The sequence below is a fragment of the Bufo gargarizans genome, chromosome 2, assembly GCF_014858855.1.
Source record: "Bufo gargarizans isolate SCDJY-AF-19 chromosome 2, ASM1485885v1, whole genome shotgun sequence".
In the NCBI taxonomy this organism is placed as follows: Eukaryota; Metazoa; Chordata; class Amphibia; order Anura; family Bufonidae; genus Bufo; species Bufo gargarizans.
In genome coordinates, this window is record NC_058081.1 from 483,753,381 (window position 1) to 483,767,763 (window position 14,383).

Genomic DNA, 14,383 nt, shown 5'->3' on the forward strand with positions numbered 1-14,383 from the left:
ATGAGGTGGTCTGCAGTTACAATCTGCCAGGTGTACTGGATCTCGCCAAGGCCTCTTCATAGCATTTATGTAGCAAAATCTGCCTAATACTTTGTGGAGGGGCCATGCTTATAAAGAATGATCATGGTCCTATTGCTCATGCGGAAGAGCAATACAGAAGGGTCATGCTCATAAAGAAGGGTCATCAGACTGTGGCAAATGATTTAGATTTTTCGGTTTCTTTGACCTGTATTTGTCCCTGGAGATGTTGCACAGAACGCGGTGCTCTCGTAGGGACTGTTAGTGGTGCTCGCACTCTGTACACTTGTACTTTGTACATTCACAGTGTATTCAGCAACCAGACACTGGACGGAGAGTTGTCACACCAGAACTGTCATCATGACTGTCAGAATGACTAATGCAGAGGTTTACACAGTTTACTGATGCAGAGTCATTCACTCCAAAGGTTACTCTTAACCAAGAGAAGGCCAACACTAGCCTTAAAGGGGTTGTCCGTGCCTTTACTATTGATGACCTATGCTCAGGATAGGTCATCAATATCAGATTGGCAGGGTCCGACACCTGGCACCCGCGCTGATCAGCTGTATGAAGGGAAGGCACACGCAGTGCATGCATGCCATCTCCCTTCTCTCTTCCTGCTTGCCATAGACATAGCAGCAGCGAGCAGGAAGAGACACGGGAGACAGCACGAGCGCACTCCTTCCATTCATACAACCCATCGTTGGGGGTTCTGGGTGCCGAACCCCCATTGATCTGATATTGATGACCTATCATGAGGATAGGTCATCAATATTAAAAGCCTGGGGAACCCCTTTAAGGGGGTTCTCCAACTTCAAAAAATGGCATTTATCATGTAGACAAGGTTAATACCAGGCACTTTCTAATGTATTGCGATTGTCCATATTTCTTCCTTTGCTGGCTGGATTCATTTTTGAATCACAATATACACTGCTCACATCCAGAGGTTATGGCCACAGCTGCAGCGCAGATAAAAGATGGACAGGGCGGGAGCTGGTGCACATGCTTGCTCCCACCATAGAGGCTGGCTCTTTTTCCTATGCTGTGCAACTGTGTCCACCACTGATGGATTGCAGGGTGGTCGTAACCCCTAGACATGAGCAGTGTATAATGTGATGTAAAAATGAATCTAGTCAGCAAAGGAGACAATATGGATAATAACAATACATTAGTAAGTGCCTTGTATTAATTTTCTCTAGATGATAAATGCCATTTACTGAAGTGAGATAACTACAACCCTCAAGCAAATCAGTGAAAGAAACCCAATTCTAGACTGGAACCCCCAACAATATCTGGGGAGAATTCTGCAGCAAAGGTTCAATTTCCCTACAGCACTCCCATAGGGGAAATAAACCAGTACACAATTTCCATTGAAATGAATAATGTATTGATTTGCCGGGTCCTCCATAGGTAAGAGACACTCTTTTCAGCCACTTTTGGCTCTGTCTAATAGATATGGTCACCTCCCACATGCATGGCATGTCATCATGTCAAGTGAAAGGACAAGGGACTGGCAGTCAGTGGTGGCCCTGGAGCAAAGCCTTCTATTCCTATAAAATGCTCCTTTCAAGGGGTGTTCCCTTCTTAGAAAGTTATGGCACATTACAAGGATATAACTTGACACGAAGATTGATAGGGGGGCTGAACTCTGGTTCCCAAGAACAAAGGAATCACAATCGGTTTGGTTTTTCACCTGCAATTGTGGCTACCCAGTGTGCAGTGAACTGCAACACAGCTCCATTCAAACATTGGTGGTGGTCCTGGCAGGAAGCGATGGCATACCCCTGCAATATTCCGTTGCTTTCTATGTTGGGGACACTCCTCTAAATATGAGATAAGAGGAAATGAAATTTATTGCAAAAACATGACTGCTTTCTACTAGCGCTACACCTATCCATGAGTTGTATCCGGACTGCAGCTCCGTTCCTTTGAAGTCAATGAAGCGAATCTGCAGTACTACTATTAAACCATAAACAGGTGTGGCGCCTTTTATCGAAAAAGCAACAATGTTTTTCCAATTCTAGACAGCCCTTGAGGTCAAAACACACTTTGAAAGAGAGAAATTCCTCATTCACCCCAAAATTCAGTCCTTGAAGGAAACGTACGGAGTTGCTGCCTTTCCCGGTGAGAATTGATCTAGCTTTTACTTTGTTCATAGTGAAGTTTTTCTGGTAAGCCTCGTAGATCACTTTAGCCAGAGACAGAAGGTCGGCCATTTGTGAGTCCTTGACGTCTTGTTCACACGTGAGGATTTCAGCGGTGAGCTTCGCTTTCTCAGAACGGGGCATTCTCCCAAAACGAATTGCTGCAGAAGCAACAGGAGATACGTGAACAATCAGATCATTTTTATTAACATTTTTTCCAAGTATACATTGATACACAAACATATCAACAAAGGGATACATTAAGGGGTACAAACAATCCCTTTTAGACCTATAAAAATGTAACTAGACATTTTCATATATCCTGTACATTTTCTAAAAGTAAAAGGAGCATGTTCCAGAACGCAACCCCTTCAGCTGTTTTTTGGTATTAAAATTAACAAACCCTCCCCCAAACCGTCCCGGCCACCCCCCCACCACAGCGACGAAACGGGCACAGCATCACCAGCAGCGATATAAAGTATTCGAAATCTTCCAGGTAGACTCCCAAAACTCTAAATATATGTTACATATCCATCCACTTCAGGACAGTGTTACTTGAGCACCTCTGCGCCAAGTCTTACAGCTTGTTTTCCCATTCTAGTATGGGATTCGCATAAGTATGTTCTACATCCACTCCTATCTCAACGACCCTTCCTCCCAAAATAGCCAGAGCCATAGGCCAGCTATATCACAGTATTCCTGTATTCTACTCCCAGATTTATTTTATTTTATCCCAGATTTTAGTAAACTTTGGCTTTAAAGATATATACCCTTTTCCAGGCATAGGATCTCAGTCATTCTGTTCAAAAATTCTGTCCCAGTAGGGGGCTGGGGTCTAAGCCAGTATTTAGCTATTCATTTCCTTGCCTGGAAAAGCAGACACTGCATTCCCAGGCGCGAATATCAGTTTTTAACATCTAACATTCCCAGCACACATGTCCTCGGACCGGGCGAGACCACAATTTGATGAGTCTTTAATAGAAGCTAACACACCTGACCAAAAATTTTCAAGCTCCTTGCACTCCCAGAACATATGTATCAAAGATGCAGGACTCACACCACATCTAGGGCAGGAAGCATCATTCCTAACTCCAATCTTGAACAGAAATGCCGGAGTCCTTTATACCCGGTGGATAAGAAGTAATTGGGACATGTGCTGGCCCTCGCATAATGATTGATAACTGAGGTGTCAAGGCCAATACTGACTTCTATTGATCTTCTGATATTGGGCCAACCTCTCCTTCCCATTTTTGCTTGACCACTCATGTATCTTGCTTCACAGATTTCATAAATAAGTTCCTATATATGGATGATATTAGACCACTGGAGGAGTCACTTGTGAGAATCCATTGAAACAGTAGAACAGTTGTGCATGTAAGCGACATAGATTTTGCCTGAGCCTGGAATGCGTGCCATATGTGTTAGAATTAATAAAAGGCCGTATGAGGCAGGGCAAATTCATTCCTAAGTTGTTCAAATGATTTGAACGTCCCATCTCTCTGCAGCTGATACAGAAATTTCACACCTTTCCGTTCCCAAGGCGAGAAACCTTCCAAGCGAAATATCTCAGGTAGCTGAGGATTTTTCCACAGAGGAGTGACCTGAGTGAATCCCTGTACAGACAGCAAATCCTGACATTTATGTCATATCTTATGTATCATATTAAGTGTAGGGTGTCCCCCTACCTTGTCAGATAGGCCGCTTTGTTCCAATAGGGCTACTGGTGAGTCATTTTATATAATGTGTGCTATCAACCGGGCAGAAGCAGTGTCCCCAGGAGTCCTCCCCCAACCCCTCAATTGCTGCAGCTGTGAGGATATATAATATAGCCATGGATTTGGAATAGATAGACCCCTGCTTCTTTTCCTCTCTGTAATATATCCAACCGAATCCTGACTCGTTTTTTTACGCCAGATCAAGCTTCTAAATAGTCTATCTATCTATCTTGAAAAAAGTCTGTTGTGGAATCCATACTGGGGAATTGTGCAAGACATACATAAGCTTTGGCATAAGAATCATTTTAAGTAGATTGCTCCTACCTATTTCAGACATTGGCCGCTTACACCACGCATTCATTGTTTCCGACATTTTGTTCAGGAGCAGCTCTACATTATTTTTCACAAAGTGCCCGATGTTTGTTGAGACCACAATTCCCAAGTATTTAAATTTGTGAGCGACCTGCAACTGGGTAGATAAAAGTGATAAACCAATAGGGGTCGGATCTAATGGAAACAGTATGGACTTGTACCAATTTATGAGAGGACCAGACCTGTCTCCAAAATCCTGTATAAGAGTCATGATTGGACCCAACGATTCCTTTACATTTTCCACATAAAAGAGCATGTCGTCTGCGTAGAGAGACACTCTTTTCTCTTTGGTTCCCATAGGGAATCCCATAATTCTAAAGAACGGAGCAAACATGCAGTTGGTTCAACCGCGATTGCCCAACCCAAATACCTCTGATGTACCACCATTAGCTCTAATCCTAGCTTTAGGACCTCGATATAATAATTGAACCCAGGATATATACCGTAGGTGTTCCCAAAGCCCAAGACACGTAGCACTTCCCAGAGATAATTCCATTCCACACTATCAAAGGTTTTGGCCGCGTCCAGAGATAGTATGGCCCGATCTCCAACCGATTCTGCTCACCTCTGAATATTAAGAAATAGACTTCTGAGGTTTATTGAGGTGGACTTATCAGGCATAAATCCCGCTTGATCATTATGTATAATAGTCAAGATAACACCTTGTAGCCCATTTGCTAAGACCTTTGCTAATATCTTAACATCAGAGGTTAACAGGGAAATCGGTCTGTACGAATCCGGGAGAGTCGGGTCTTTCCCAGGCTTCAATAGTACAACTACCACTGCCTCCTTCATAGAAGTGGGTAGTTCTCCGTTTTGAAGGGCATTATTAAATACAGATAGCAATTGTGGTAATAATAGGTTGCTATATTTTTTTTTGAAACTCTGCCGGTAAGCCATTCAACCCGGGAGCTTTTTCATCTGGGAAAGATTTAAGCACCACTTCTAGTTTGGTTAATGTCAGAGGTTGGTCTAGGTAGGCCGCACCTTCCCCTGAAAGCCACGGGATATGGATCCCAGCAAGATAGTCTGTAATATTTTGGGAGTCTACAGTCGACTTAGTTTGATATAAAGTTTGATAGTACATATGGAATACTGTCAGGATATCTGAGTCCGTCGTGGCCAAAGATCCATCAGTTCTTTGGATGGACAGAATTTTGGATGGACCATCCTATGCCCCGACAACCCTAGCCAATAGTCTGCCAGAGTTTTCCCCAGCCTCAAAGTATTTTTGTTTAAGAAAGAAATGTCTATGATCCTCAATCCAAAGTAGATGTTCTTTAAAATCTGTCTGCGCCTTAACAAACGACGCCTCATGATCATGTGAGGGATATTCAACAAATCTCCTTTCCGTTTCCATGACTAGGTCTTGAAGCTGATTTTGGGTTTCCCTGGTTTCCGCTGAATGTATAGACCACAGATAAATGCTTTACATGCATCCCATACTACTCCGGTAGGTGCCGACCCTATATCATTTGTCAAAAATTCCCTGATCTCCTCCGTAATACCTCCCTCCCCATCCACCAGCTGCAGCCAAAAAGGGTTAAGTCTCCATGCACCAACTCCAAAAGATTTCCTTACACCCAACTGAAGAACTACGTGTATAGGGGAATGGTCAGATAGACTTCTTGGCGAATAAGCAACATCTGTCACTAGAGACAGCATATCTGGGGATCCTATAGCCAAATCGATCCTAGATAATAATATATGGTGAGAACTAGAAAAGCATGAAAACCTGCACGCGTTCGGATTCCTCACCCGCCAGATATCATGTAGGTCCAGCTCCTGTAATACAGTGGCAAAATTTGTTTCCCTACCCACGCCCCACCCCCCTATCCTATCCAATTTCACCGAAGGACAGATATTAAAGTCACCTATTATTAACATGGGACATGGAGACAGCTCCTCAACGTAGGCCATTATCTCCTTCAACACCTCACTACTATAAGGAGGAAGGAAATATACCGCTACTAGAACAAAGGAGGAGTGGTAACAGGTACAGTGCAGGCCCACATATCTCCCCCTAGGATCTATACGGGATGAGTGACACATAAATGGTATAGATCTTTGCACAAGAACACTCACTCCCCTGGAATGCGTGGAAAGTGTGGAGTGGTAAGAATGACCCACCCATGGTTTATGTAATAAATGAGTAGTAGTGGGGATCAGATGTGTCTCTGACAAACAAATTACTGCAGGCTGTAGATGTTGCAACGCTAAAAATATTGCAGCTCGCTTCGTTACATCTCCTAATCCTCTTACATTCCACCCCACTATTTTATATTTGTCAGCCATATTCTTTACAGTAGGACATAATGTCAGAAGAACTATCTCGGGAGCTCTGGTATGCATTCCGCCGTCTCCCCCCAAAACCAATTTTGCACTGTGCCCGTCTCATCGCCAGTCCCACCCGATCCCAAACCCCACATTAACATTTTGAACATATATTCAGTTATCAAGAACGTGCTCCATGAAATTAGTAGCCTAGCAATTACATTTAGGGCACAAACATTTCCTGTACCCGGGCTCCTACATATTAGAAAAACTCTCGAAAACATAATGAGAGAAAAAACTAAAAAAAAAAAAAAACAGTGGGCACAGTTACTCCTCTAACCTGCCTCCTAAACAGTGAATCTGCAGCGTGCTATAATCAAACAGATCTTACATTTTTTAGCTATGCCCTAAATATTCGAAGGCATACAAAGATATAGATGAACAGAGGTAGCCTATGACTGGTGAACCAATAACAAACATTAGTGCGTTGTATACTATACTCATTAAGCACAACCTTAGTAGGATCCATCATAGTTCCTGAGACTGTGAAAAAAAATTATATTCATCCAGTGATAATGAGGCTTTAAGAGAACGTTCGTTGGCCTCCACCCACTGCGCCACATCCATCGGTGTTTCAAATATGCAGACTTCTCCATGTGCCACCACTTGCAGCTCGGCCGGTACAACATAGAATAAGAAATGTAAGTCCCTAAAATGGCGTTTCACATCCTGGAACTTTACTCTTTTACGTTGAACCTCAGCAGAGAAATCCGGAAAGATAGAAACTTTATTTCCATTTATTAAAAGTTCAGGGTGGTCTCTGACTTTTTTTTGAGAATGGTGTCTCTATCCCTAAAGTCTAGTAATTCCATCAAAACTAGACGAGGGGGAGGGGGCCCCGGTGGCAGAGCACGGAATGGCACCCTATGTGCTCTTTCAATGGCAAACATACGTGATAGAGAGTCCTTGCCACATTTAAGGGTTAGCCAATCTTCAAAAAATGACCCTTCTGCCTTTTAAGGGACCCCGACCAATCTGAGATTATTTCTCTGTGACCTATTTTCCAGGTCATCCGTTTTAGACAATAGTAAAGACACGTTATGTATAATTCCGCCGAGATCTCTTATCACAGGGGGCAATTGATCTTCAATAGTGCTCACTCTATCTTCAACCTCTTTAATCCTCTCATTGACCTGCCTGAGGTATTGCCTGATGAGGGAGACGTTCTCTTGCAAACTGCCCATGTGTGTAGTAAGGATAGCCAGTGAATTGTTGCAGTGCTGCACAGCTGCAAAAATATCTTTAATTGTGGATTCTACTCCATCAGTAACAGAATGCCCAAGCTCCTTAGGGGTAGCCTCTGCAGCACAGGGAAGAGCCTGTTGGTCTGTGGACTTTGCAATATCTGACTGCTGGGCTGCCATTTTAATGGCCTTATGCGCACATTCAGCGCCTTCAGGGGTGCTTCCCTTGTGCACTTGGAGGAAGCGACTATCGTTGTTGGAGGGGGCACTGATGAAGAACAGGCATATTTACCCAGACGGGCTGCGACCTCCGCGGACCTCACCTCCGACGCGGCACCATCTTGTTTCGGCGGTGCAGGAGGCCCAGCGTCCTTTTGCTCTTTCCCGTGCATGTCATGTCGGCACAGGCGAGGTCCGCGCACCCAGTGGAGTCTTCCAGAGGCTTGTGAAGCTATCAGCTAGCGCTGCAGATGGAGGATAATTGTAAAAGGCAGGACGGGAGCCTCTCAGTACCGCGTCCTCTCACATGCCCGACAAGACCACGCCCCCGAACAACATTAAATTCAAAAACTTCGGTCATTGCACTAAAAATTAAAATGCATATAAAATATTCCAGCACTTCCTGTCTCCACTTGATCCTATCCTTTTTCATATTAACAGTTAATACTGAGAAATATACAAAGAAATCTTATCTATGTGTCGCAGAATCTCAGCCTCCTCCTCCTCCTCCTCAGTATCTTGTGTCTGTCTGTAAGACAACTGGCTGCAGCAGGAGCCTCCCCCCTCTACAGTAGGTCACAAAGATTGTTAGAAGGCTATATACACTTTTTTTTTTTATGATTGCATGTTACTCATTTTTGTCTAAAAATAATTTTTTCAATTGCCCTTTATTAAAAACATTGAGCTGTTCTGTCACAAAGGGTTAACGGTTTTTCTAGCTGTGTGACTTTTGTGTACTTTTACTTTGTGTTGGTCCTCTACAAAACCTTATCTCTAAACTATTGAGAGGTTATAAACACTTATTTAAGCCTCATTCTTATCAGTGAGATAAGAATTGAGCTGTAATAAGTGTTTATAATGTCAGAGAGCAGAGATAAGTAGTCTGTCTGCTCCTGGTCTGACGGAAAAGACAGAAAATACAAAAGGTGCTACTAGATCATGTCAGCTCTGTACAAGAAAAAGAACGCCATATTTTTAATAAAGACCAGCTTAAAAATTTATTTTAGCTCAAAATGAATACAACGCAATAATAAAAACAATTGCCCCCAAAGGTGTATATAGCCTTTAAGCCCCACCCCTTGGTTTAATCCTGCTCCTCAGTCAGTCAAAAATAAAGCAGTTCAGCAGGAGACCGATTCCTGTTATCTCTGCAGGATTTCCACAAGACTGAACAAGGCAGAAAATCCTGCATACCGAAAAAACAAGAATATTTAATTTTCTTTTATCATCAATGTTTTCCCCAGGAGGTCACTTACCATTATGAGACATTCCAACACTAAGGCACTTTTCGAACCGGCAATATTGGCACTTGTTCCGGTTCTTCTTCTGGATTTTACAAACCCGTTCACATCTGTCATACACCAGCTTCAGGCGAATTGTTCTTCTAAAAAAGCCCTAGGAATAGAATAATCATAATAACACCATACACAGAAGTAAAGACTAATGTCACTATATATTAGCAGGTCAAGCTTTTTCTTAAAGGGGCTGTCCCATTACAACAACTTATCCCCTATCCACAAAATGTTCCCCTGACAAGAAGCTGATATCAGGGTGCCCTGATACTTTCACCTCTCACGATCAGCTGTAGTCTGTAGAGGAACTTCACACCAAGCATTCAATTCTCCTGCAGCGCCACCATAGGAGAGAAAAAGCATTACAGTGGTGCCTTTTCAAAATGATAGTCTGTGTAATACATGGACATTCAAGGTCCTCCAGAGAACTTGTAATAAGTATTCTAAGACAGAAACCCCCTTTCAACTACTTGTGGACTCTGGTCATCAAATGCATGGCCTAATGTGACTTCCCCACCAATTACAGCTGTTGAGGCTTCGAGGCTTGCTTCATGAGAGAACGTCTTTAAATATAATTTGTATGCAACATCTGCTGTATACTTTTGCTCCAGTATAGGTCATGTCCTATCTTTTGCGGAATGGCTGCGCGGATCCTGGAGCACACAGAAGGGCTTCCGTGTGCTTCCACATCTGCGCGGCTGCGGTTTGCAGACCACAAAACACTTGGGTGAATGCATCCTTATAAATATTTGTCATTTCTCTGTCGCACGTCATGCTCATGGACCTACAAAGCCCCCTAAAATAGTGGAGAAGAGTGTAGTCTTGGACGAGACCGAAGTGTACTGTATTCACCCACCACCTTTTTTTGTTTTCCTTCTGAATGAGGGTGGGCAGTGCCACTCTGGTGTATGGGCTGTGATTAGTACTGCACCTCTTCAGCATTTACTTGAATTTAATATGGCCCTGTTGGGCTCCCCTGTCATGTCTGTTTAGTAATTGTATTCCTCATACACATCTTTTCTTAGAACTCTGAGTTGTGCTGTTCCTTTGTTATTCCTGTTAGAAATAAATTGACACCTGTGTGCAACCAGTTAGGGGGTGCGCCTCCAATTTCACACTACAGATTGTGTAGGAACACACCCCTTTAACAAAGGGAATGTTAACACACAGAGGTCAATTTATTTATACATTTCAAGGAGGAATAAGAGAGGAACAAGACTGCTCAGAGTCCTCCTGCATAGCTGCATTACCAGACATAGCCCATGACAAGAGGGGCACTGTTTCTCATTAATTAGGTTATCTGATACAGCGCCTTTAATTAATGAATACTGTCTAAAGATGGTCACCTTGCAGCCTTCACATGCGTGAACTCCATAATGGAATCCTGATGCCTTGTCCCCACAGACCCGGCACTCGAGGGTCAGCTGTTTGCTGGACTGATCTTCTGTGCCACTAGCAGGAGTGGGGAAGGTGATAGAGGACGGACTGGATGCTGGTGACAGGGTGTCTACGACAGGAAGAGAAAATGACAAGTCAGAGAACAGGGAGGACGAGGGTGTGACGCAACCTTTGCAACTTTCACTATATGCTGAAAAAATGCACATAGCAATGCATTCTCTGATCTTCATAGAGGTCATTTACCTCGCACCCAAACAAATAACCATTAACGACACTCACACACTTTCCAAAATCTTTCCCAAGGTTTGGTTCAAATATATGCCAAGGTAGTGCGGTTATCTGTTCCGGCAGAGGAACAGACTACCACAGTTACCGTATCCAGCATAGCCAGATACCGATGGAGACCCATAGACTATAATAAGATCTGACGGGTTTTCAGCATCAATGTTTCCTTCAGGCCGGACAAATACAGCCGTGGTGATCCGGCGGTGCCTGTCAGTATTTGGCTATGCCGGATGTGGTAACTCCTGCCGGAACAGACTGCCTTAGTGCATATTAAATATATTTAGGCTACTTTCACACTCGCGTTTGGTGCGGATCCGTCATGGATCTGCACAAACGCATCCGTTCAGAAACCTGAACGGATCTCACAAACGGAAACCAAAACGCCAGTGTGAAAGTAGCCTTAGTCTTTCTGAGACTTTGTTTTATCTTTTGCCTTAAAAGTTGAGTGACCACTAATGAAGTCACAGTTAAAAGGTCCCTCTAAGGCAGGGGTGCACAACCTGCGGCCCGTGGGCCACATGCGGCCCTTGATATCATTCTGTGCGGCCCCCAACCATCTGGTAACAGACATGTATGTCTATGTCTTGTGGCTGCTCACATGTATTTTTCATGTATTTCTCCCATTAGATGGGAGTCCTAGAAGTGTAACTAGACATTAATGGTATATAACGTGTGTTCAATATGCCATAAGTACAATATTTCCGTTGTTAATACACCTTTTAAATTTTAATTGCGGCCCTCATCATTGGTTCAGTCTGACAATGTGGCCCCCAACCAGGAAACGTTGTGCACCCCTGCTCTAAGGGCTCATTCACACAACCGTAGGGGCTCCATGGATGGGCACCGGCCGTGTGAATTCCATATGTGGTGCAGATTGATTTGAATGGGTCCGGGATCCACAAGATAGGACATGTCCTATGTTTTGTGGTGCGGAAGCGCGGATTTGAAAGCCCACGGAAGCACTCCGTAGTGTTTCCTTCCAATCTGCGACTCCGCTCTGCAAAATATAAAACATGTCCTATGTTTGCCCATATCTTTCAGATTGCGGACCCATTCAAGTCAATGGGTCTGCATCCACAGCACGGAGTGCGCACGGCCAGTGCCTGTATATAGTGCATCCGCTGTCTGTGGTCCGCAATATGGGAATGGAGCTCTTACAGTCGTGTGAATAGGCCCTAATCCTGGGGATCATTTCAAGCCAAAGAAAAGTGGGGGTGACAACACCGAGATCTTCTTTATTGAGATATTTCTATCGAAAAACGTATAGTACTTTACAATCGGACCCTTTGACCCTCCAGTGGTATTGTAATGACTGGTGACGCTTATACAGAGCTTGTGGATTTGTCTCCAGACTTCATTCTTGGGGTCAGAATTCTCCACATAAGATCTGGGAATTTCACACAGAGATAAAAGACTAAAAACAATATGCCCCCATTTCCTGCTGAGCCTTTCAGTTGCCTCTGAAGTTCCTGACACGTCATCACAACGTCTTTACAGAAAATAACAATCCTCAGAAATAGCAACAGAAGGAAAAAAGTTCACTGTGGCCGTGCTGCGTCCTCAATGACCCCACAAAACCTCCAGCTGCTGCTCCTTCCAAAATCGTAAGGGGTATCTGTCAGCAGATTTGTTATTGCATGTGCGCTTGGCAGCTGAAGGCATCTGTGTTGGTCCCATGTTCATATGTGCCCGCATTGCTGAGAATAATGAAATTGTAGTATATGCAAATGAGCCTCTAGGAGCAACGGGGGCGTTGCCATTACACTTAGAGGCTCTGCTCTCTGCAACTGCCACGCCCTCTGCACTTTGATTGCCGGGGATCACGTTTACACTGCCTGGTCCTGTAAATCAAAGTGCAGAGGGTGCAGCAGTTGCAGAGAGAGCTGAGCCTCTAGGAGTAACAGTAACGCCCTTGTTGATTCTCGAGGCTCATTTGCATATATTTTAATGTCATTTTTCTCAGCAATACGGCACATATGAACATGGGACCAACACAGATGTCTTCAGCTGCCAAGAGCACATGTAACAGGTCAGCCAGTGTCATAGTATACAAGTCTAAACCTGGTGTTTCAACAATCTAGAACACTACTGTAGAGAATGAAGATCATTTCCTAAACCATATGGCACCCAGTAGGCACATGCCGGTGTCCCCATTGATCACATGATGGTCCACAGTCCACTCGCTAACCTGTTATATCTGTGCTGATTGATCCGTTTGAGCCAGGACTGTTCCCCAGATATGTGTACTCGGCAGTGCTGAACGAGGTGGACCCATTTTCGTCGATGCACTGGGTGATGTCCTGGATATCCACCATGTCCGTGAGGAATTCCCCGGACAATGGGCTCCCTAGGTCATCGTCCTCCAAGGGAGTTACCGAGCAGAAATCTCCATCGGTGTCTACCATGATGGCGGACATTGCAGATTGTGTCTGTGATCATTACACTGCAATACAATAAGTAGCATGAAGGTTGGATACTGTCTCATGCACATGTAGATATATACCACACATACTGTGTGTACAAATATCATACATAGACTTAGGCAGGGCCTAAAAGCCTGTGTAGTAGTATGGCAGTACTGCAGACACTGGGGCCCGTGTACCACTGCCCCCTCACAGATCTACACCTGATACAACACAGCCACAACAGTGCTTAAAGGGGCTGTCCAAGATTAGAAAAACATGGCTGCTTTCTTACAGAGACACCTCCACACCTGTCCACAGGTTGTATCCGGTATTGCAGCTCACCTCCGTCAGCTAACCTGTCATGCCACACAACCCGTGGAAAAGCATGGTGCTGTTTTTAGAAAAAGGAAGCCATGTTTTTCTAATCCTGGACAATCCCTTTTAAAATGGTAAAACTCTGTATACAACATAGACCATTCAGTACGCCGTGCTGTCCTCACTAAGGTCCTGTTTATTCTGCATGGCATGTTCATAGGATGACGCTCCAGCATATTCTGTTCCTGCAGGTACATGCCCGGAACCTCAAAATACTACTCCCCCCATTGTTTCAGTGACTGGTGACACGAGCTGTCATATGAGACCGCACATACTGTAGCTGTGTAAACTGCGAGGACATGAGATAGCAGCTCTGTCTCAAGGTCACTCGCTCCATGTAACATGACACGGTCATTCCTGCGTAGTGGTCCACGTGTGTCCTGAGAGGCAGAATGTAATGTAATGTATATGGGGGCATGGCCCTCCATCAGATTAACTACGGACTGCACTGCAGGGTTTCACTTCTCAGGTCTTATTGCTTGCTAGCGAGATAAGCGGTGTTACATTGGTATGGCAGACGCTTATCTCCTCAACTAATACCTTGTAGGGGGTGCAAGCAGCGTTGGTGTCCTTTAGGCCTCATGCACGCGGCCATAAGTATTTTGCGGTCTACAAATTGCAGGATCTGCAAAATACGCATAT

At 44.2% G+C, this 14,383-nt stretch overlaps 1 protein-coding gene across 3 annotated transcripts in view; it reads right to left on the reverse strand.

Moving 5' to 3' along the window:
- The window catches only part of LOC122928380 (peroxisome proliferator-activated receptor alpha), a 51,866-nt gene that overhangs the window by 8,334 nt on the left and 29,149 nt on the right, over positions 1-14,383 (reverse strand). For 2 of the 3 annotated variants that reach the window (XM_044281158.1, XM_044281159.1), the window contains exons 3-6: positions 13,150-13,404; positions 10,625-10,785; positions 9,243-9,381; positions 2,094-2,323 (exon numbers count right to left, since the gene is read on the reverse strand). In XM_044281158.1, coding sequence (XP_044137093.1) covers positions 2,094-2,323; positions 9,243-9,381; positions 10,625-10,785; positions 13,150-13,378 — 759 coding nt within the window. In that variant the 5' untranslated portion in view covers positions 13,379-13,404. The remainder of the gene's footprint in view (positions 1-2,093; positions 2,324-9,242; positions 9,382-10,624; positions 10,786-13,149; positions 13,405-14,383) is intronic. The other variant, XM_044281160.1, reaches the window with a different exon arrangement.